The sequence below is a fragment of the Typopeltis vanoorti genome, chromosome 21 (genome assembly GCF_054136105.1).
Source record: "Typopeltis vanoorti isolate ZY-2024b chromosome 21, IOZ_Tvanoo_1.0, whole genome shotgun sequence".
Lineage (NCBI taxonomy): Eukaryota > Metazoa > Arthropoda > Arachnida > Uropygi > Thelyphonidae > Typopeltis > Typopeltis vanoorti.
Window position 1 is genome coordinate 63,420,768 of NC_143569.1, and position 25,530 is coordinate 63,446,297.

The window sequence follows — 25,530 nt, forward strand, 5'->3', positions numbered from 1 at the left end:
CTATCTCAGTATCTCCCATAATGCAAAACACATCTCCTTGCAGATATGTATAATGTTATGCATTAAGGGAAGGGCCACTACCCTGACTAGTTTCGACCTTTATTGAGGTCTCTTCAGTGAGAGCCACGCCCAGAAGTGAAGATAAGGGAAGGGCCACTAGGTAGTGGCCCTTCCCTTAATGCATAACATTATACATATCCGCAAGGAGATGTGTTTTGCATTATGGGAGATACTGAGATAGGAATGATGTTAGCTTGGTCCACCTTTGCTACGAGTTTCCCGGTGTTGTACCACCTTACCCCAGTCTTGAAGATATTTTCAGGCACAAACTTTGTTTGCTCACACTTGGATAAAGGATTAAACTAAATTTATTGTAGTCTAATCAAGTGAAAAATAAACTTTCAAAAAATGACATTTTTTACACAATATGATGTACAGCTTTCAGTGCTAACCTGACTGCAGTGCAGTTTTCTGTGTATTTGGTTGACTGTCAGGCTATTGTGGTCACCGTGATATGAAAACTTTAGAGATTTTAATATCCCAATTCCTGACCACTTAAATAAAGCCACAAAAAAAGGAAAAATCCCCAAAACAATGCAAAGCAGAAAACTTCTATAACCAAAATTGCTTTCACACCATACAGCATGCATATTTGCTAAGAATTGGAAACACCAATGTACTTGATTTTCAAAATGATGAAGTAAAACTATGCATATCACATCAGTCAGAACCAGTCCCAAAGCTATAAATGTCACTATGTTATTAAGCTAATTTGCAGTCAAACCCAGTAACATATGCTTGAAATTTACAACCTGTGAGAATATATCCTGATCTTTGATTCATATATATATATTCACTTGTTCTTCATTAGTTATTTCTCTGAGGATGCTTCCTGCTCAAAACAGTAACACGTCACCATTCTACTTTCGTTGTTTTTTTTAATTGTCTTTTGGTCCCACATCTGCTTAAGAAATGTCAGTCCTCCATTGGGAATTGTAATAATTTATTGTTTACCATACAGCATTTTATAATTTTATTCTATGATAATGATAATTGCCGAGTGGTTAGCATATCCGCTCTCCAGCCAATAGGCTGTGGGTTCAAATCCCACCATGGGCATGGATGTTTGTGATGGTAGGCAGTAGATGGAGCTGGTGTTGATGATGATGGAGAAATGTGGAGTAGGTGCCCTCCCTCGATTAGTCTTAGGACTCCCTGGATGTGTCATGTAATAATAATAATAATAATAATAATCTACTTTTAAAATACTATATAGTGTCATGTAAATGAATCATGGTTTATTCTACTTTACACTGTTTGTTTTATTTTATCTCTTTATGAATTGTACAGTTTTTATGTTCATGGTCTATTACTATCCAACTTTGAACAGAAGCAATAAGGCCAGTCATTATACTCACTACTACAATCTTCAAAGATAGGTTATTTCTTCTATTATCCTTTGATATGTGTCTGTTCCAGTATAAACTGCTCTTTAATACTCATTTATGCCTAAATCACATCTATTTGAAAGTAGTCTTAATGATTATTTATGGGTGCTCCATAAAATATTAAGCTTGTTATACTTGTATCAAGAAATTTTTTAGAGCAGGGCTTCAAAATAGTAATTCTCCAAATGACCTGAAGGAATCTGAGTAGTCTTACTAATGTTGTGGTCACTGCCAAAGCAGTGTTGGGTGAAATTCTCTGTGTTATTCTTTAGTAAATACGTGTGTATGTGTGTATATATATATTACTGTGTGTTCTATATCTTTTCAAATTTCACTGTTGCTGTTTTTCTGCATATTACCTACTTCTCTTTGCTAAACTTTTCATAGTTTAGCAAAGAGAAGTAGGTAATATACAGAAAAAGGCAGTCCTTCCAGATTCACAAGTTTACAGGGTCTTAGTTTCAGACTCAGTTCCATCTCTTCTCTGTAAAACTCTACTTGCTTTTCCTGACTGAAACTCAAATTTCAATCTCTTTGAACACTACTCCCCTCAGTTTTATTCCTCTTTTTTTTATATCAGTTTCACTTATGAAAGGCTTTTAGAATATAGTACATTATTATTGTATGGGCACCTCCATGGAGTCTAAAGACTCATCGTGGGAGACCCAAACTGTCTACGAAATCTACCATACCTCTCCTTGAACCCGTTAACAGACAAAGTGCTCACAACTCTCCAATGTTTCTATCACATACCCTCTATCTATGGTGCATTCCACAGACCACTTATTTCTTTGTTACTTGCCTCGGAATCCTCTCTGTCACTTTCTTGTTCCCAGGAGACCAGAACCTGAGCACAGTAATCTAGATGTGGATGTATCAAAGCCTTATAAAGAGGAATAACAATTTCTGTATCACTAATTGTTAGTGTGTTCTTAAATAATCTTATTAGCTACCTTGTTAAAAATAGCAATATGATTTCTAAATTTTCAACTATTTGTCAACCACTCCTAAATCCCTAGCTTAATCTGTTTCCTGGAGTACTGTTCCATTAATGTGGTATACAGCTTGTAATCGATTTATCCCAAATTTCTCCACATTAAACTGACTCCTGTTATCTTGTATCAGTATTGACAGCCTACTTAAATCATCCTGCCAGCTCTTCACATCTTCTTGATTAACCATTACTCTACTTATTTTTTCATCCTCATCAAACAACTGAATATTTCCTATTATTTCCTATACTATTTATGTACAAATTAAACAGTGGCACTAGCACAGAACCTTGCAGTGCACCACCAGTCACATGCTTTCTCCTAGATTCTGCTCTGCCATGTACCACTTTCTGATATCTGTCCAACAGCCATCCTCATATCCACATAACCAGTGTCATATCAATCCCCATTTGTTCTAATTTGCATAACAGAGTTCCATGTGGTATTCTGTCAAATGACTTTGCAAAATCTAGCAGAATCATCTTGTAACCATTTCCTTTATCCAACTCAGCTGTCACTCTATCATAAAAAGTTAGTAAATTACTAAGGCATGACTGACACTTAACAAAGCCATGTTTCCCCCCCTCATGGAGTATCATATTCTTATCCATCAATTCGAATTCGAAGAGAGAATTCTTTTTTTGACCAATTTTTCGAGTACTTTTACAATTTTACAATTTTTCCACCACTCCTGAGATACTGATAGGTCTGTAATTTGCTACTGCAGTTTTAGAAGCTTCTTTATGCAAAGGAATTATTTTGTCTTCCTTCTTTCCACTCCCTTGGAACTCTACCAGAGCTGAGACTTAAATTCGAGAGCTTAGTCAGAGGAATTGCCAGTTCGATTGTATTTACATGGAGATTTGTCAATATCCTAAGAACCTCCAATTCATTCACCTCTGTTCCTGCATCAGTTTCTGTCACATATGTCACAACAGTAATCTCATGCGGATCATATAGATATACCCTTGCAAGTGGTCACTCAATGACACAACTATTTTATCTGCTTTTGTCACCCTGTACCATCAGCACTCGTTAAGGTTATTTTTCCATAATCATTCTTCCTCTTATTTACTGTATAATGAAAGAACTCTTTGGGATTTCCTTTGACCTGCCAGGCTAGTTTCTTCTTATAATCTCATTTTGCCTTCCTTGCTATACTGGTAACCTTTCTCATTATATACCCTCCACAACATTTCTTTTTTTGCAGTTCATACTTAATAATACTACTCGTCCAACTAACTCTCTCCTGACCTTACATATATATGATTTGATATTTCTTTCTGTAGATGCCCTGTATTTCCCAGGCACTACTAACATCCTTTCTTTGGAGGTTTTTATGCCATGGTGCAACTTCAAGATTTCTCCTAAGTTGTTAATCACCTGCCTTGTAGTTCCACATATATTCCTTCTCAACAGAATATTCCTGATGTTAACGATCTTCTAAGTCAAGATTGCATGGTTATTTTCTCCAATTAGAGACAGTGTGGCCACCTTGCTTATGAATAGCTGTTCCGATTCTGTTACCACGTCCAATACCCTCATGTCCTGAGTCCCCACCATCACATGCTGCCTGAAGTAATTATTTCTCAGTAGATGTATAGATTCAGTTTCCTTCCTGCCATGTGATCTTTCTTCCTTCCTTCCAATGTAAATCTCCATAGCTGACTTCCTCCATAATAATTACTCAACCTGCACTCATTATACTAATTTGCTGATGCATGTCTTCAAGATCATCCGTGGCATATAGCAGCAAGCAACAGTATATTTTGTGTTATTGGCCTTGATCTCCAACAGACTGCTTCAAATGAAGAACCTTCCACCATGTCTGTCTCTTATTCATTTTGGCTCAATTCATCTGCTATCATTAACAGCATCCCTCCTCCTATTCTCTATCCTACCTGAAAATACTAAACCCTTAATAACAGGGTTTAGTAAAAAATTCTTCTTTCTGTCACTCGGACCATAGGTCCACAAATTCTGTATCATTCCTTCTGCACAACCTGCATTTGTTTGCTATCGGCACCCTCCTCAGTTCACCTCTCTCATACAATGTTCACCTTCTTGCCCTTTATATTTGCTACATCCAACAATTCCTTCGCATCTTCCCTCATAGAATACTTCTCTCCTCTAAGGTCACTAATTTTTGCTCCAGGGAAAATAAGATTTTGTTATACTTTCATTAAATACTTCTCTAATCATAGTCTCCTTTGTTTCTCTTGCTTATTGACATGATCTCAATTTTTCAAGCCATATGCTTCTTTTTCTTTTCAGTCCTGCTAATCTCTTGCTGTTTCTGCAATTTAAAAATTTTGCACTTTGTCCTGTGAAGGATAGCATGCAAGGATGCTATTTCCTTATTAAGGTCCAGTCCATTATCCTGAACTTCTACCTGTGCATGTTCAACATTAATTCCAACATTATCACTAACATAACCATTAATGTCTACTATACTAACTCTTGCTTCGCTCTCACTACCCCCAATTGGCAAACACTTTCAAATGACACACCTTCATCAGTTTTTCTCTCCTTGTGTAAATTTTTTAACTTTCACAATGAATACATCTCTCTCTCTCACTCACTACACTGTACAAAATCGCATAAATTTAATTCACCCAACAATGACATCGTTGTTGCTATTGCTCCCACACACACTGGCACCATTCCAATAATGTTTAATTTAAAGTAAAAAATATATATATGTAGATTGTTACTGTGGTTGGACTAAGGGTTAAATAATCCAGAAATCCTGCTCTAGACTAAATATGGACAATTTTTGAGCCATTTTATGCTTCCAGTAAGTAGGCATTCATTTCTACTCTGTAAATTACTTCCTTGGGCAACTTTTTATCTCAGAAATGGACATGCTCTGGCACTGCAGGTGTCAGAACAGGTCCAACTTAATTTCCTCTTTTTCGATCTCTTTCAGCAAAAAACTGTCTGCCACAATTTTCAAAATTCATTTGCTAGTTCTTTTCTTATCACTTTCTCACTTTCCTAATGCTATCAACTTCTAAGCTTTCTGATCGCCTTTTTTTAAAATCACAGTGAGGATGTATCATCCAGGTGGAAATAGTCCAGTGACAGACGGTGACCAACGTGATAACAGTTAGATAAACTGAAAGTGCTTAGGATATTATGAAATCGTACTGTAAATATCACCATTGGGAAAATTGGAGCTGATATCAACCTTTGTGTTACAAGAATATGCAAGAGAAATGCCAGTGCCACTTGTCTGTTTAATGTAATCTCAGCTCGGGCAACATTCCAAAGTAGTGGGGTGAGGGGAGAGAAAATAGTTCCATTGCATAAAGGAGACTCTAAGATAGGTAGCAAATTTAATTAAAGGTGGAATTCAGTAACGAGTAGATAAGAATATAATAACTGGGGGGAGGGCATAGTTTTGTGAAGGGTTAATTTTTTCTTAGTAATTTATTCACTTTCTTTAGCAACTTAACAGAATAAGATAATGGAAAAGGCTACACCCTGATATTGCTGACTTTGCCAAGGTATATAATAGGATGCCACTTTTAGCTTTATGTAAATTGCAAATTTAAAGAGATATAAAGCTGGTTACATGGATCAAAGATATGTGCCAGAAGAATTCAGGAGAATGTAGGTGACCAGTGGTATGCTACAGAGCTCTATATTTGGGGTCACTGAATAGTCCGTACATTAAATATATGGCATCTAAATAAATATTATTCATAATTCATAATAGTTACCAGTTAAATATGTAGTATAATTGTACTTTGAGATGATAAATTACATGTTGCATTCACTGGGCTGCAGACAAAGATGAGACTGTGAGTTGATGAGCCAGTAAGGGTAAGGATTTGGTAGTGATGGAGAATAGGAAGTTGACATTCAGAGGGCATACTGCAAAATTGGACTCTCAGCATCACTTAGACTTTGAAGAACACACAGAACAATACAGGTAATATGCCATTATCCATCCTTATACAGCCACATCTAGACTACTACAATGCATAAATTTGGTTGTTCAGATCCCTTGGCATCATGAAGTGGTGGAATAGATCTAAACCTGAAGGACCAACATAATGATAGGTCTGTGATCAGAGATTGAAGGTGTGCATGTTGCATAGTTTAGTTGATAAGTGGTACAGAAGGGAGATGGTAAAACCATAAGCTCTTAAGGGATGTTTTGGGATATGCAGAAGAAATTTTTCAGTACATGACAAGATGGCAGAAAACACATGGTCATCTCTTAAATTGTACAACTGTATGGTTGTAACAAGGGAATGGGGACTGAATTTTTTGCTTGGAGAGTGATGAATGAGTGGAATGGGTTGGCAGTGAATGAGTTAAGATATAGTGTGATAATTATTGCATGAATAATAGTTAGTGTGGACTTCCTGCAGTGAGTCTTTGAATTGTATGGAAATGCCCATAGCATAATCAAGAAGATCTCATCGTGATCTGTTTTCTGACTTCTGCAACTAGATTTCCAATTATTTCTCTGGTGGTTTATTATATATGGTGGTGAAGAGATCTTTATCCTTAAACATTGCACCCACTGTTGGTATTCTACAAGTCTCTGCTTTGTCTCCTAGTTTTCCTTCTATATCAGTGACCATTTGTGGTTGACAGTGAATCCAATCCATAGTTTTGCTGATTACAGCACACATTACTTCTCTTTCTTATTTAATCCTTTCACTACACATATCAGTTTTTAGAATATCAATTCTAACAACTATAAATTCTGATCTCTAAAATATTCTTAATTTCAGCTAGTAAAACTTAGTCCTGTTTTATTGAACCCTTCCATCTGTTATTCTTTTGACAACATTCAGACCTTTGGACATGACAAGCATTTTTTTGGGGGAAGGGTCTGTTCTAAACTCTAGTCTTTTTTGGCATAACATGTTACAAATATCTTATTCTTATCATCCAAGAAATTAGGTTATGTTCTTTCTTTTTCTTTTTTGCTTGAAGTGTTACTTTTAAAACCTTTGAAATATTAATTCTGTAAACATTAAATCTGTCCAACCATTAAATACTGCTCTTCAGTTTGTGGTATACCTCTTAATTGTCCCCTAAAAATCCTTCAATTAAGACTTAACTAAACTCTCCTATCTTCATTCCAGTCTCTATAACACAGAAATTCAGTTTCTGCTGCTTACTTTTTCTTTGAATATTTTCATGATCATTGTTCATCTGAATTGGCATATTTAATCCACTCCCTATCCTCTAAATCACTTAAAACATGCAGCAACAACTAAACAACATGCTTTCACACTTCAGCCCTAAATTCTCAAAATAATTTTTTCTTTGCTCTTCTTTGGAACAGATTTCTAAAGATTATAATAATCTACAGAATGTTAACAAGTTTTTGACTCTGTATTTATGTGATTACCATTTAAAAATGAAAAAAAGTTGAGTTTAGTTTTAATTTTAGGAAGTGTAAAAAAAATGGCACAGTTCTAAAACTCTTAATTCATCCTTCTGATATATAAAGAGTAGTAAATGGTGGTTATATGTATAGTATGTTTAATATTGTAGGAAATATCCAGTGAAACAGATATTCCAGATAAAGATCTTATCCGTGCCCTACAGTCATTAGCTATGGGAAAAGCGACACAAAGAATTTTAATTAAAACACCAAAGACAAAAGAAATAGGTAAGTGTGTTATTAGTTCTTTATCAAAGGTTTGTGTGTATGGATCTGTTCAAAAGATTTCAGGACAATTTTTTTTTAAAGACGCTTATTATTATAAAGAAATGCATGCTAGCATATTGGTAAGTAGATATGTATATATAGACATGTAGCAACATAATAAAAGAAGCCTGAAGTCATTTTGTCACCTGTAGCTCTTTGAAGAATGAACACAAGATTTTTCTTTTTGAGTGACCCAATGTTAGGAGTTAATGAACTACATGTACATCAAGTTGTGCATTAAACTTGATAATAGCCATAGAAACTTGTTAAATGCTTAAAACAGCTTTTGAAGATAATGCCTTAAGCTGTCCAAAGACATTTGGACAAAACAAAAGAAAAATAAGACAAAATAGATAAAACAAAAAAGACAAAAGGTTTAAAGATGGTTGAACTTCGATTGAAGATGATCCTTACCCTGTACGACCATCTACATTCTGCACCCATAATTTGGTGGCTCATGTTTGCTCAAAGTTCAGCAAATTACTATTTAAGAGCAGGCCTATGAAGCTGGAATGTCAGTTGAATCTGGTCACAAAATTCTCATGGAAGATTTGGAAATGAGGAGGATTGCTGCAAAGTTTGTGCTGAGGCTTCTCACTCAGTACTAAAAGGATCATCGAGATGCAGTTTGTCAGGAGACCAAAGATTGTATTGCTCGGATCCAAATTTCATCAGGACCTCTGTGACTTTTTATTTCCTAAACTAAAATCTTTACTTAAAGGATGAAGAAAAATGTGTGCTAAAGTTTTGGAATGGTTTGCTTAAGGTCAAAGCTAGTAACTAGGAGGCAATCTCCACCTTGTTTTTCCCATTCCTATAAGAAATGAAGAGAACCAATCAGCACTTCAAGCCATTGTCCAATCCTCACCTTCTGATGGTGTGTACTGTTATTAGGCACCTTATTTTTTCATCTGGATGCTGAAAAAATAAGGATGGGCTCCTGGAAATTTGGGCATAGTCAAGTTGCTGACCACAAGCAAAAATTGATGGTGCATGCACTAGGGTATCACCCAATTAAACAAGGTCCTACTGTTTTTGTCCTAACCAGAGTGAATAGTATACTAGAACAAGCTCAACTTCAGAATTGAAGATAAGCACCATCAGCAGGAGAAGCATTAGTGGAAAAGTAGCAACGCTGATATTCCAAGTATCAACATTCCAGGTGGTCTTATTTTCTTTTCTTTTTTTTCTTTATCCTGTTCATATCCATTAACCTCTCTCAGTTGTTTTTCAGAGTGACAGTTTTGATTCCTTCTATTATGAGATGAGTAAGAGATATTCATCTGGATTGGTTATTAGTTGTCCTCAGCTTGCTTTATTGTAAGTTGCCACCTTAAAGCTTTTAAACTTGCTTTTAGTGTGGATTGCACAAGATTTTACCTTTCAAATGTTGTTGGCCTTCAGGTTCATCTATCACCAGTCCTAGGTCTTTCAAATTGCCATAATGAAGACCATTTACTTAGACCTTTCTCAGAGTATGTTGATTGTGGCTCTAAACAGTCTGCTCTTTTAAGTACCTGGCCAAGTTTCCCACAGGGATTAGTATGTAATCTTCCACTTGGTTACTCATGCTCTGGGATTGAGTGAAGGTAAGAGTGGAATTGAAGAAAAGAGGCTTGATAACCAGATTGGAAGGATCATGTACTGCTCATCCTTTCTTTCGCTGTGAATTCTGGCAAATCTTATTTTAGGGTATAAATACTTTGTGATTGTACATGTTGGACTCCTTCCACCATTATTTTTATTATTTATGAGAATACCACCTGTCATTAATTATTTACATATTATACTTTTTCAAACTTCTTTAGACCTTCATTATGCATGCCAGTGATATCTCACTCAGGTCATTGTAAGACTTGATTTGCATTCAGTGTAAAAGCTAGACACATCTAAAATGCAATATACTGTAAGCTATTTGTAAGTCTGGCTCGGTTTCAGTAAAAATAAATAAATAAATAAAATGTTATAAATAGATATTGTGCAACTGCATGATCTGACTTAACAAATGAAAACCGTGTAATTCTTTTATAATAATACTGGTATAGGTCATTCTATAGTTGGTCCTTGTTGGGGATCTAAATAGCAGAGTAGGAAATGATTGTGAGACATACAAAAATATTTTGGGAAAATTTGGAGAAAAGAGCAAAGCTAATAATAATGGCAAATATCTGTTGGATTTCTGCTCAGGACATGGACTGGTTATTACTAACACCATGTTCCAACATAAAAATGTGCACAAATTCACATGGAGAGAAGAGGCAAGGAATAAGAAAAGTCTCATTGACTATGTTATTGTTGATAGTAATGTTTTCTCCCTGGTTCAGGACACCAGAGTGTACAGAGGATTTGAAATTGGAAGTGATCATTATTTAGTCTTGAGCAGGATAAAATTGAATTTTATATTGAAAAGAATAACATGTAAGAAAGTTTTAAAGCGAATAAAAGCTGAGCAGCTCTCAGATGTGAACTGTAGACTAAAATACACAAAGATTTTTGAAGAAAAAATGAAAGAGTCTGAGAACACGAATCAAACCTTGGAGATTCAGTGGCAAGCCTTGAAGAAGCCCTGATTGATTCAGCTAGAGGCATGTGGTGAAGTTGTCTGCAAGGATAGAAAAATTAGAACTCCATGGTGGACACAGGAAGTTAAAGAGGCAGTGAAGGAAAAGAAGAAAGCATATCAAAATTTCCTGGTAAATAAGTCAGCTTGTGCTCTTACAGAATACAGAGACAAATGCAAGAATGCTAAACAGTATGTAAAAGTAGCTAAACAAAAGTCATGGGAGGACTTTGGCAGGAATATAGAAAATAAATATCAAGAAGGTGGCAAAATATTCTGGAGGTTGTTGAAGAAGCTTAGGAATGGAGGAAAGAGTGCTGTAAAAGGAGTTAGAGATGATAAAGGTGACATGAAAACGTGAGAAAAAGATATCCTTGAAGTATGGAGTAATTACTTTGAAAAACTGCTAAATGAAACAAGCAGTGATGACAGCACAGTGGTAAAAAACACTGACCGGGCATGCAGTCAGGAATACATATTAATGGCAAATTCTACTTTTCTACTTCCATACTTGAAGTAGAAAAAGCCATCAAAGGCTTGAAATGTGGAAAGGCAGCAGGAGTAGATGATATTTGACCAGAAATGCTGAAGTATGGTTGTATAAGAGTCTTACAGTGGCTGCGCTGCATAGTTCAGAAAGGCTGGACAGAGGGACGAATTCCTGATGATTGGATTGGAGCTCTCATAGTACCCATATATAAAAAGGGAAATAAAACTGAATGTGAGAATTACAGAGGTATTTCCCTACTGAGTGTTCCTGGCAAGATCTATGCAAGTATACTTGAGAGACGGTTGAGAAGAATTGTGGAAGAAAAGCTTGGTGAAGAATAAGCTGGATTCAGATCTTTACGACAAAAAGTTTAAAAATCATGGGAATATAACAGAGATCTGTATTTAAGTTTTGTCGATCTAGAAAAGGCATATGACAAGGTACCGAGGGAGAAGTTCAATACGCTACAGTTATATGGTGTCAATGGGGCATTATATCAAGCAATACTCAGTCTTTGAGTTTAAGTCAGCAGTTAGAATTGAAGGAAGTACAGGAAGATGGTTTAATGTTAAATCTGGTATGAGACAAGGATGTACATTATCCCCTCTGTTATTCATTATCTATATAATATGAATCACATTATGAAGGAAAGTGGTATTAAACATGATATCAAAATTGGAGATGTTAATATCAGCTCTTTGCTTTATGCAGATGATGTTATACTTCTAAATAAATCCGCTACAAGTCTGCAAGATTCTCTGACTAAATTGAATAACTGTTGTAATAGATATGGTATGAAGGTCAGCAATAAAAAGACAATGAAAATAAGCAGAATCATTGAAAATGTCAACTGTGTTGTGAATGGAGAACCTGTGGAACAAGTAAAACATTTCAGATTCTTAGGCACGATTTTTAGCGAAGATGGTAAATTAAATATAGAAATAGACAACAAAATCAGCAAAGCTGGTATGGTGGGAAGTCAGTTGAATAAATTCATATGGAATAAGAGAGAAATTAGTTGGAACACTAAATTAGCTGTACACAAGACAGTGTTCAAACCAGTTTTAACTTATGGATCTGAGAGCTGGGTCAGGAGTAAAACACTTGACCAAAGACTAGAGACTGCAGATATGAGAGTCCTGAGAAAGATTATAGGTGTGATCAGATGGCATCAATGGCAATTTCATATTAAAAACGAGGATATTAGGAAAGAACTTGACATTGTCAGCATCCAGGAATGTGTTAGCAGAACTAATCTCAGGTGGTATGGTCATTTAAACAGAATGGATGGAGAAAGATTAGCAAAACAAGTGTTCTCTGCCAGAAGCAAAAAACCCAGAGGAAGGGCAAGATATAGGTGGATTGTAACGGTACAAAGTGCCTTAGACGATAGAAATATAAGATCTGATAATGTTGGAGTCTTGACAGGTAACAGACTGATTTGGAGGAAAATTGTAGATAGGAAGTTAGTGATGATGTAATTTTTTTCATGTTGTATCATATCCTGTACACCCCTTGAGGGTACATGGCAGGAATTTGATGATGATGTCATTCTTGAAGTGCTTATAATTTTTACAGTTTTAAGTACTATATTCCACAATTATTAAACTATTGTAGTTATATAAATGATACATTCAACAACAAACTGAATAGCTCAAACTAATTTTGACTGTGCTGCATCATTGGAGTTTCCTGTAGTTATACTACACAAAATTTATTTAATAATGGTTGTTATTATTATTTTATGCATTTTTCCATAATTTTTTTTCTAAATAAGTTTAAAAAATAAGAATAATTATTGCTATTTCTTAGCAAAGTGAAGGCAAACAAAATTTTTCAGCATGAACGTTTCCAATGACACAAATAAGTTGTATGTGTGTCTGTGTACATAATAAACAAATTGAAGGTTGCTTAAGGGTCAATGCTGAAGAACTGACCAAGGCTTCTGACTAAATATTCAATCCTCATCCTCTCATGGTGCACCCTGTTAATAGGTATCTACCTGATGATACCCGTGTATGGAATGAATGAGGTTGGGCTGACAGTTTGAAATTTTGCCAACCAAATTGTTCTTATTGGCTTAAACCAAAATGATGGTACAACATGATGGAATTTCATGCTGCCTGGGGTGTCACCTAGTTAAACAAGGCATCATACTGTTTTTGTCAGGGAACAAGAGCAAATAATGAAATGTCATCTACTGGAACAAACTCAGTATCAGAGTTCAAGATTGGAACCACCATCATAAGCTACATCGACAGAAAAGAACTAGCACTAGAAGAAGAAGAATTACATAATCACAAGATCAACATAATAGGTGTTACAGAAACTAACAGAAGACAAAAACTGGTGAGATTCTTTTATGTAACAAAAGATGTTATATCTACACAATAATGATTAGAGAAAAGGAGTAGCTATAGTGTTTGATGCTAAAATACAAGGATAATCTTGAATGGCAAGCAACATCAACTAGAATGATGTGGATAAATATTATAACGGAGAATTGGACAGTTATTTGTGCCTATGATCTCATAGAAAATACTACAAAGGAAGAAGTGGAGGAATTCCTTGATGCATTAGAGAAGGCAGCTGACACAAGAAAAAGTTGGCCCTTGTTAGTCCTAATAATAATGTTAAGTACCTGCTGGATTTCTGTTTAGGACATACAGTAGTCATTATTAATACCATGTTTAAACATGAAGATGTGCACAAATTCACATGTAGAGGAGAAAAGCCTGTGTTATTGTTGATAGCAGTATCTTCATGCTGGTTCAAGAAATAAGAGTATAGGATTTGATATAGAATGTGATCATTTATTATGTAAAACTAGCTAAACAGAAGTCATCAGAAGGCTTGAGCAAGAACATAGAAAATAAATATCAAGAAGGTGGCAAAATATTCTGGAGACTATTTTGCTTGGAAAAGGAAGAAAGAGTACTGTAAAAGGAATCAGAGATTATAAGTGACATCCTCAACAGTGCAACACAAAAAACAAGGGATGATTTTACATCAAGTCTGTTCTAGTCTTCTCTAGTTCACCATGATATGCATGCAGTTGCCAGCAATCCACAACAGACCACAAACCAGCAAAATTTCACAGCAAATGCACACTTTTTCCATTGTTATTCCTTTTTTTTTTTTTTTTTTGAGTATTTCATTATGTACATTACTGATTATGACCTGATTTTTTAGATCAGTGGTCTCCAAACTTTTCGCTATGAGGGCCACATCACTGTTCAACGGGCTGTAGTAATAAAAAAACTCTAGAACTAGATATATGAGTTTTATTGAATTATTACATTGCACCACTTGCAGTGGTGCAATGTAATAATTTGGGTATTTCGGTTAATAACTTACCTGAAATATCCAAAAAAGAAGAAAAAAAAATATTTTTTTTTAATTTAAAAATTTGATTTTTTTTTATTTATTTCAAAAAAAATTTTGCAAAAATTGCCAAAAAAAATCTTATCACGACAATTTCTAGGTGTGAACTGATTTTTTATTTTTATTTATTTATTTATTTATTTTTTTTTTGAAATAGCCGATTCCATTCGGGAAACAATTTGTTTAAATTTTTGCTAGTCATAAGTTTTCAACCGAATATACACCGACAATTTACATGTAACTTTTTTTTAATTTTGTATAACTTTGAGTTTTTTGGCAATGAATACAGATTGGGAAATTTTGTTTTTATTTCGTTTTTGCTCGTTAGTTCATTTTAACCATGCTTTTACCGACTTTTTTAAGTGTTCTTATTTTGTGTGACATAAATTTTTTTTTGTTGATAAAAAAGTTTATTCAGATGTAACTTTTTTATTTTGTTTTGAATTCTTTTCATTTATTTTTCTTCATTAGTCCATTTAACCGACCTTTTACAGTCAGAAAGACCGTAACTTGGATTATGGTTAATGTTTGCTATTCGGGAATATAGAATATATTTCGACACAAGTTTAATTAATGCATTTGAAATCTATCAATACCCCGTGTTTTTTTTTTTTTTTTGCAGATTTTTATTGAAAAATTAGTCCAATTGGCAGGCTGTAGTTTGGAGACCCCTGTTTTAGATTATTCACTTTGTTGGATCCTATTTCGTCTTAACCTATACTTTGGATCCATCAATTTGTCACTACGATGTTCTTAAACAAAAAAAAAATAAGTTGCTAGTTGATTTCTAATCCAAATATAGAGAAAATTTGTATTTATTGACTGCATGACTCTATATCTAAATTAGTCAAAGAATTAAAGTAAAACCAACTCTCAACTATTTCCTTTTTATGTGTTGTTATTATGTATACAGACCGAGTTTATTTAACTTATTTAATTCACCCGCTTTGGTTCGAATATTTTATGAACGGTGCAGTAAAAGAGATTCAGGCAAAATACAACTTTAGATCAACAAAACAAACATTTAATTTAGGCTTACAATTATACACTTTAGTTTAAATCACTGAATAAGGTATTATAAACATTTTAGCTCATCTGATAATACAGTCATACTATCTCAGGCAATGGTTAATCTGTTGTCTGAAATACAGCCTTCACAAAGTTCATTTAACTATTTAATAAAGTTCAATGTTATAAAGTTCCTTAGTAATCAATTACATTAATATCTCATAGTTACTTAAGTTCCAAATACAATAAAAGGGTAGTAACACTTCTTCACAAGTATACATTCTTAAATCCATACTCCAGCTAATTTCCGCAATAGTTACTGTTAATATAGGGATATTTTAGGAAGAAACACACACGTCTCCGCATAGGAGTAACAAAGTTGGTTAATTCTTACCGGTAAATTTCCTTGTTCATCTACTTATATACAGACACCATTTATAACTGTATTCACTTAAAACAATTAACAGCACTCATTAAAAACAAATCCTCTTAGTAATAACTGAATAAATTAATGGCTGCAATTCACATAGTTAAAGGTTCTTGCTTGGAGCAAAACGCTTGTACTATCTTTGACATCACTTGACCAATTCAGTATTTTACTAATAACTCATAAACTAAAGTAACACGCAGCAATTCTTTAACTTGAAGTTTTTATGCACAGTTGCCTATTCTTCTAGCATTTAATTAATCTTTTAGGCATTATATCTCTTAGCACAGCTATCGTTTAAATTTAACCTTGCTGCCTCTACTTATTCTCTTAGTTACTCCATGCTATTCTTCAAGTTTCTGTATGTCCCCGAAAGGTCGGTCCTGAATCAAAATCCCAACAAAATTATTGCTAGTCATCCAGTTGCTACTTTGCTATCTTCCGTTGCTTTATTTGTTGTTCTGCAACTTGCTAGCTAACTGGCTCCTCGACTAGTAGACCTCAGCGAGCTTCTTGACTGACTCGCCGACTCGCTATTATCTCACTTTGATCCCCCCCCCCCCCCCCGAATGAATCGTCCTTATAAGGACTGGCTTAAAGGGGCAAAGCAAGAATGCTTTTCATCTTCCCTGTTATCTGTAGAGGACAGTGTAGGGATAAGGTGTTATTGAGCAATTAAAGCTCTGATCATGGCAGGGGGGTAACAGTAATAGCCAAGCCTCAGTTAGAACTAAGGTGTTGTACCACCTTAACCCAGTCCTGAAGATACTTTCAGGTGCAAACTTTGTTTGCTCACACTTGGATAAATGATTAAACTAAATTTATTATATTATGATTTAAGACAGTTGTTTATTAACCAGTTAATGTCAGTAATTTGTATTTGTATTTGCAGTTTCCATTGTTTACTATGTAGCATTTATATTTTAGTAATATTTTTCAATGTAGATGGGGAGAGGAGAAAAACTGATGCAGCGTAATCCTGGTTAAAGTAATTTTAGTAGTACTATCCATTTAGTTTTGCTTAATTGAAAATTTATAGGAATGCAACCACCCAGAGGAAATGGGGGGGGGGGAATACTTTTATTAACTGAATCATTTCTCTTTGTCTCTCAAAATGCTTCAGGCTGTTCAAAATTTTGCTTTCTGATGAGAATGTATAAATGCTGATAATTGTTCCACTTTGTGGTGGAGTATGTTAAACCACTTCTCAGATATTTGTGATGATGATGTGATAGTAAGAAATCATAATTGTTAAATTTTAACTGAAATTAGCTTTTGGTTTTGCATAGGTGTTGAAACTTATATCTTTGATGCTGACAACAATAAGATTGATCTTCTTCATGTAGCTTCCTCAGTGAGAGGGTGCATTACCATATCCTTCCAGTTCTCTCTGTTGGTGGCTTTCCTTTTTGTTTCTGCATAGCCATGCGATCCTGTCCATGATCTTATATCTTCAAGCCATGTCCTTCGTTTTTTGCCTCTTGATCCTTTTCCCATAATTTTTCCTTCTAAAACTGTTAGTATGCTCTGTCCTACTGAACCTCTCAGTACATGTCCTGCCAATCTCATCTTTCTCTGGATCATTTCCTGTGATAAAGATCTCTGTGTTCTCATTCTCTGTAGGACATCTGTATTTGTCACGTGTTCTGTCCATGAGATTTTCAGAGCTCTCCTATAGCACCACATTTCAAAGGCCATTATCTGTTGCCTTACTCTCTTCTTGAATATCCAGGTCTCGCTTCCATATGTGAAAATTGGCCACACAAATGTTCTTATCATTCTTTTCTTTGTCTCGATACTCACAGAACTTCTGAGCAGATCTTTATTTTTCCAGAATGCATCTTTAGCTATAGCTGTTCTTATTTTTATTTCTTTATCTTGCTTTCCATCTGCATTAAAGTAGGTGCCGAAATATTTGTATTCTGTTGTATGTTCAATTTTCATATCGTTTATGAATATTTCTGGCTCGGATCTGCTTTCTTTTGAGATTTTCATAAATTTGGTCTTTTTTGCATTTATATCTAATCCAAATTCTTTAATTAGTAGCTGCAGTAATTTGATTAATTTGTTTCTGTTTTCTGCTATTAGAATGGTATCATCAGCATATCTAAGATTGTGGTATTTTATACCATTGATATTAATTCCTATTTTTTGTTTGCATATATTTATTAATTTTAATACATTTTTTTCATCTATTGTGAAATGCACCGCTTTTTATAAATTAAGAAACAGAGAAATATCACAATAACTATAAACTATATGATGAAGCCAGTGGTCAAAAACAAAAGGTTAAAATGAGATTGTTAAAGTGCTTCAATAAGGAATATGGTCATCCCTTATAGTAAGATGGTGTCTACAATGATGTTTCATACTGTTTATTATGGTGTCCATGAGCTCAGTTTGTTAATAACAGCCATTGTTTCTGCAAGGTACTCCTAAGTCCCCCTTAAGGTTTTTGTATTTTGATAGAAATACAAAAACCTTTGTATTTACAAATACAAAAATCTTAGAGAGCAACAACTTGTCTACCTAGAGCATCCCAAACATTTGAATAGGATTAAGGTCAGAAGATTTGGCTCGCCAGTCCATAAGTACAATATACTTTTCTTGGAGATGTTGGTCAGCTTTACTCAATGAATACAAGCATTGTGGTCTTGTTGAATAAATACCTTCTCTATCACACCTGCATATGAATGAACATACGGGGTACAGGAACTCGTGGACCTCATCTTTATCAGTTGCAGCATTCATGGTTCTGCTAGGAAGTATATGCATCGCTCAACAGGATGCTTTCCTAAATCATTACACTATCTCCACCATAAATGTCCCTTTCATGGATATTAGAGGGATGATAGCATGTTCCTGGTTCCCTCCAGATTAGAGCACACCTGGTATTGCTTTGAGCAAATTAGCATTCATCTGTACACAGTACCAACTTTTGGTCTTGGGTCCAGTTGATGTTGAAAAGCCCATTTCTGATGTTCTCTCCAAGGGTGTGGGTATTGGGGCACACAGACCACCTGTGTGAAGCCTTTTGTGCACATTTTTTCTATAGCTGCCAATGCGAGGTCAGATCATAGCCTATTCGGTATAGCACTCCTGTTTCAGTGAGCAGATAATGATAATCAGAGATATCACTCGCTCACTGCAGTTTAGCTTATGGCCTTCCTTCCTTCCTTCATTGCATCTCCAAGATGCTGTTTGTGATTGTTGTGATTCAGGTGGCTTGCCACCTGAATTCACCAGTTAAATTATGTCTTCTAGCTATATCCAAGAATTGTCATATTAATGTAGATATTTTAATGAAATATTTTTCATTTGTGCTGTAGTCAGCTTGTTTTAGCTCCTTATCATCCATAAAAATTCCATCCTTACCTTCAGAGAGTATCAGATCCTGGTTATAGGTAGGAGGGGAGGATCACTCCCACCAAATATTGCATTTGTATCCCTTGGGCATGAACTGTTATGAAGTTGGTGCTGTTGTGGAAGAGGAGGGGGACTTCATGTTTGTAGTTGGCTAAAGTCTGCAGATGCTTCTTTTTTTGCAAGAGGCACCACAATCAATTCAAATTGTTTTGAATTGATTGTGGTGCCTCTCCAAAAAAAAAAAAAGTCCACAAACAAGCCCCACCCCTCACCGTTTTTGTCTCAGAACTTGTTCTTGGAATTGTTCCAAGAACAAATTCTAGCAACCAATGTGAGATCAGTTCATAGCTGATTCAGGATAGCACTCCTGTGGAAGGCTTGTCCTGTCACTGGTGGAACTAGACATTACTGCTGTTCATTTAGTGATGTGTCAAGTTTCTGCCATGCTCAAATTAGAATTATAAAATAGGCAAGACATTATTTCATCAGTCCTCATATCTTTATTTTGACTTTAAATTTTTCATGAAATGACAACATATACTAAAATATTAATTAAAAAACTTTAATCAATACCTTCCTATATTTCAGCAATGTTACATTGCCATCTTCTGGGAGCATAAAACTATGATATGTGCATGCAGGCACTAACAATGAGCAAATGAGGCTGAAGAAGGAAACTTTTGTTGGTCCTAGAGTCCTAAAGGTGCCCCATAGCAGGCTAAATTTGGGTTGTCTTGGCGGTTGAGCTGATGTTCTAAGGATGCAAGCTTCCCAAATTTTGGGCAGTCTCATGCACCCAAATTTGGGTGCATGAGATTTGGGAAGTTTTTTAGAGCTGAGGCTGATTCCAAGAACAATCTTTCATATTTATATTTGCTATGGTGTAGTACAGTGGCTTTCTTCCAACGTATTCTGTTGTGGGTATCTAGTGCATGGTCCGCAAGTCCTGAGTCTGAATAATTTCTGTTATTGTTCATACTATAAACATCATCTGAAACTAAATTCTTATAATTATATTATGGTCAAATTGCTTTTATATTTATCTTAACAACTTGAATCTCTTTTTGTAGAACCAAATCACTTTTTCATGGTAAATGACTCCTTTACCTCCAGGTTGCATAGAGTGAAGATTCAAGCAGGTAAGTAAATGCTTTTTTTTTTTTTTTTTTGCATGGTTACAACAGTTAAAAAAATTATCTTTGTTTTGTTATCAGAAGCAGTGATATGCATGCTATACTTTCATATTGACAAAGAACTTTCATTTCAGATATTTAACAGAATCAAATGTTCCTCAGATGGAACTTACATTTGAATCGGTTTTTTGTTGGATTAAAGTACTTGCTTTCCTTGGGAATTTTGTCTTCATATTTAGATGACTTTTTTTTCTTTTTTTTTATGGGGTGGAACAAAATATACCATACAGCTATATCATCTTTGTATGATATATCTTTGTTCCAGCAAAGTGAATATAGTTTCCAAGATATACTTACATCATATATGTTACATTCTTTCTAAATCCAGTAGTTTTTAAGTATTTGGAACAGAACATTTTTAGTTACATCATTACAAATAAAATTAAGTGGCAGTTTTTAGAAAAATAATTATAAAATTTTATGTTAAAAGAAACCTAGATTAATCACACAGTGTAGGCAGTTTAACCCATTCCACTCATTCACCATTATCTAAGCAGAAAGTCTATTGTATCATTTGTAATCACACTCTTATATAAGTTTCAGGAGCAATCCCTCAGTCATGTATTGATTTTTTTTTTTTTTTTTCATATCAACTTCTAGTAACTTATGTTTCTGTCATATCAGCCTCTTTTCCACTTATGCTAACCTTTGTAAGCACATAGCTTCAACCCTCATAGGGAGCATTTTGTAGACCTGTCTTTGGATCCTTTCCGTTAATTCCTCATCCAAGAGGCTTGGGCAGCCATATTTGTATGCAGTAGCCAGATTGGTACCAAATCTTTATAAAAAGGAATTTTTTTATGTTGATTTCATACACAAGAAATTGATGAGTCAACAACCTATTGTATATTAGTACTTTGGATAGGCAGTCATTTGAGGAGAAAGAAACAACTCATTTGCATTTGATTTTGAAGACCTGTGCATTGTATTCCTTGGGGAAACTCATAAGAGTTGCAACTATTCCAGAGGGTAGCAGTAGAAGAAAGAATGGGGAAGAAGATAAATTTGTTCTGTAAGTCAGGAGTTGAACTGTGAAAGGGTGTTAAATGACTTCTGCACATGTTGCAATAGATTTAGTAGAGAATGGGGAAATTATTGATGCCAGTTCAGATGTAAAAGACATCAATAATTTCATGGGTGACTAGATTTAAGTTAATAGTTATTGAGAGATAAAGTAATGTCCTGAACAAAAGATAAATCCTAATTATTTTGGATGTTAAGAAGGCAATAATTGTAATACGTTTTTGTCAAGAGAGAGAGATTTGATGTTACTGTAATTCCAAGAAGAAAGCATCTTTTCGGTGTTGTTAAAGTTAATGAGCTTTTCTGAATCTCCATTGAAAAATGGTTTGGAGGTCAGAATTAGAACAGTAGAAATTGATGTTCTGGATGGTGAGATGATTTTTATAGTTCAGGGTTTGAATGTGGAATAATACAGCGTGCTGTCATCAGCAAAATTATATTGGGTTGGCAGACAACTGGAATAGGTTGTTCATATATAGGAGGAAGAGGGTGGGGTGAGAGAAAAGAACCCTTCAACCCTCAGAATTGTTTGCAAAGTTAGAAGATAAGGAACCATCCACCATCACATGAAGTATCTAGTTAAGAAGCTTGATAACCCAGTTGTCGAAGTCAGGGGAGATCGTGTTGGAGGTTTAATAGAATATATACATTTTAATGCTTCCAGTATTTCTTCTTTCACTGAGACATCTTCAGAAATTACAAATAACGTGTATAACATACACAAAGAAATCACAATACTAAATGAAATATGTGGGTGACTCTAACATCCTGTCTAAGTGGTGCATCCTCTATGGGCATTTGTTGGTGGCCTAGGATGTAAAGTGAGATCACTGACAATTGTTGTTTCCCAATTTTTGGGAAGTTTTATGCATCTTTATTATTTAAATTCAGTTCATTTCTGAGTGCTGCTACAGATTCCAAAAACAGTCTTTCCTTTTTTAAATTTACTATGGTGGAGATTGGTGGTTTCTTCCAGGAGATTCTATGGGCTGTATCCAATACATGGTCTGCAAGGCCATGTATTGGATACAGCCCTGATTGCAGATGTACAATTTGTGTTCTTCTAAAGATAGTCACTGATCTGCTTGTCTGTTTGAAATAAGCCAACTTGCAGGAACTTTATATACTCCAGGCACTGAGAGAGGAGGGAGCTGATCTTTGATAGAACGGATAAGGGTAGCAAGTTTACGATGGGTCTTAAATGCTGTGTGGAAGTTGTACTTTTTTAAGGACCTGGCCTTTTTTTCTGATGTGCTATGGATGTATTGTATGGTGATGGCATTTCTGAAATTCTTCTGAAGAGATGGCTGAGGAATGGGATTTTTTTAATTCTGTAATCGCTGTAGCCATTGGAAAGGAAGGTATTGTGTATGTAGTTGAGTTCAGTTTTGATAGGGCTGTTCCACTGGAACAAAGATTGTGGGCTCTCTTGGTTAAAGTTTTAATAATGCCATATTGTTGAGAAGGGTGGTGGTAGGAGAGTTTGTGAATGTATCTGCCTGTGTGAGTAGGTTTTCTGTATACAGTGAAGGAAAGGTTACCATTAGGAAGGCATGTTACTGAGGTGTCTAGGAAGAGTAAACTATTGTTATACTGGATTCTTGGCTGTAGGCTATTTAGGTGACTGAGGAAGAAGTCTAATGTGTCTGGGCCATGAACCCAAATAGAGAAAACATCATCTACATATGTTAGCCAGATAGGTTTGAGAGGGGCTGAGTCTATGGCTCGTTTTTCAAAATTTTCCATGTAAAAATTAGCAGGGGGGGGGGAGGAACCATAGCGGTTTCCTCTATCTGTTTGTTTGTACATTTTGTTCTTCCAAAAAAAATAACCAGAATTGATGGCAAAGGAAACGAGATCTAAGATATCAGAAGGAAAAACGTTTTTTAAGAGTGTTAATGTGTCATTTAAGGGAATATTGGTAAACAGTGAGGTGATGTCAAAACTTACTAATGTGTCTGTATTATTTAAAGTTAGATTTTCAATCAGGGTTTTAAAATGGGTATTGTTTTTGATATAGGATGTGGTGAGTCCAGTGGGGGGAGGGGCAGAGAGTTAGCCAGCTGCTTTGACAGTTTGTAGCATGGTGCATCAGTGGCATCTACTATAGGTCTTGTGTGTGTGTGGGGGGGGGGGGGGGGCTTAGGTTTGTGAATTTTTGGTAAACTGTATATTCAGGGGGGGGGGACTGAAAGGTTTGATTTTTTTTTGTAATATTCGGAGGCCAGGATGATACTTTTTTAAGCAAGTTTTTTAACTTGCGTTTTTTTTGGATTTTGTTCTAGTGGGATGTAGATAACATGATCTGCATTTTTCGATTATATTCTATGGCATTACCTTCATCCGTTCTAGTGATGACGATACCTTTTTCTTTTTGTAATTTTCTGAGAGCAGTGAGTTGGCTGGACGATAAATTACTTTTTGGAGGTGACATCAAGTCTGATGTTATTGGCTATTTCCGGCACTAAGCAACAGATTCCATGTTCGATGTTGTCATTATATCTAGTACTTGCACTTCTTTTGGTGTGATGGCAAAATTGTAGCCAAGGCTTAGGACACTGAGACATCTTCATTCAGCCTTTTTGAAGATAGATTGACTACTGTCTGGAATGACTGAACTTGTGGTTGTAGTTTCGATTTACACAGGTTGTTATTCTTTTTGATGTTCTTCTTTTTTATTTTGACATGGGCTAGCACAAAGATTTGTTAAGTAAGCACCTATCATTTAGCCTCTCCCCTGACTTCCATGTGTTGAGGCTTAAGTGCTGTGAGGAGATTATGTTGGAGGTTTAATAAAATATATACAACACTTACATCCTAGGCCACCTACAAATGCCCATAGAGGGCACACCACCTAGATAGGACTTGAGCATCACCCACGTGTTTGAATTAGTATTGTGTTGTATTTGAGTGTGTTTTACAATAGTTTTTTTGTAATCCCTGAAGATGTCTTCAGGGATTGCAAAATATTATGAAATATTGGAAGCATTAAAATCAGTTTTAATCCTTTCTGAATGCTTTATATATTTCATTAAACCTCCAACATGCTCTCCTCACAGCACTTAAGCCTTAACACATGGAAGTCAGGTGAGAGGCCAAATGATAGGGACTTACTTAACAGACTTTGTGCTAGACCATGTCAAATGGCTTTGAAATATCAAGAGGCAACCGCTTATGAGTTGCCAGACTTTTCCATAGTATTTGTCCAAAGATAGGTGATAGGTAAGCAAATCCTCTGTAAATTGACAGGAGCACTCCATATAGTGATCATTTATTAGTTGAGAGAGCCTTCAAAGTAGTGCAGGAATTGAGTATTAATTGTTTTCTCCATCATTTTAGAGGAAATGAGGTGAGAGAAATTGGGTGATAGTTTCATGGTAAAGATTTGCCACACTTCTTAGGGTAGATAGGCTGATTTCCAGGGTGTGGAATAGATATCAGTTGCATATGAGACCATAAAAAGGTGACATAGAACAGGAGCCATTTCTGGATTTCAAAACAATTGGAGAAGTGTCACTTCCAATAGGAAGTGATATTTCTATAAGAAGATTCTTCCATTTGCGCATAACAGGTGGGAACAGAGTTGGACAACATTACAGCCAATTGCTTTGACAAGAGACTAGAAGGTGCGACTGCTATTTGCACATGATGCAAGTTTCTTGTTTAGCTCTTTCAAAATCAGTTTTAGATGTGTTGATAGTTTCCTTGCAGATATTTCAGACCAGTATAAGCTGTAAAGGAAGATCGAAAATAGAATGAAAGCCAGTTACATTATGCCCAATTCTTTTTCTGTCAGCCTTGTTACACCTTTTTCAGAGAACCAAGGTTTAGAGGATGAAAATTTAGAATGGAAAGGGGAATAAATGTTTATATACTAACAAGAATTACTTCATTACATATGTTAAGGTCAGAGGACCAAAAACAGTAATCCATCCAAGGGAATGAGGCATATTGCCAAA

The 25,530-nt window shown here is 35.3% G+C and overlaps 1 protein-coding gene across 1 annotated transcript in view; it reads left to right on the top strand.

The window, feature by feature from the left end:
- Positions 1-25,530, top strand: part of Cul3 (cullin 3) — a 480,205-nt gene that overhangs the window by 394,062 nt on the left and 60,613 nt on the right. Inside the window, exons 14-15 of the mRNA XM_090411507.1 lie at positions 7,964-8,081; positions 20,426-20,494. Of these exons, the coding sequence (XP_090267633.1) occupies positions 7,964-8,081; positions 20,426-20,494 (187 nt within the window). The remainder of the gene's footprint in view (positions 1-7,963; positions 8,082-20,425; positions 20,495-25,530) is intronic.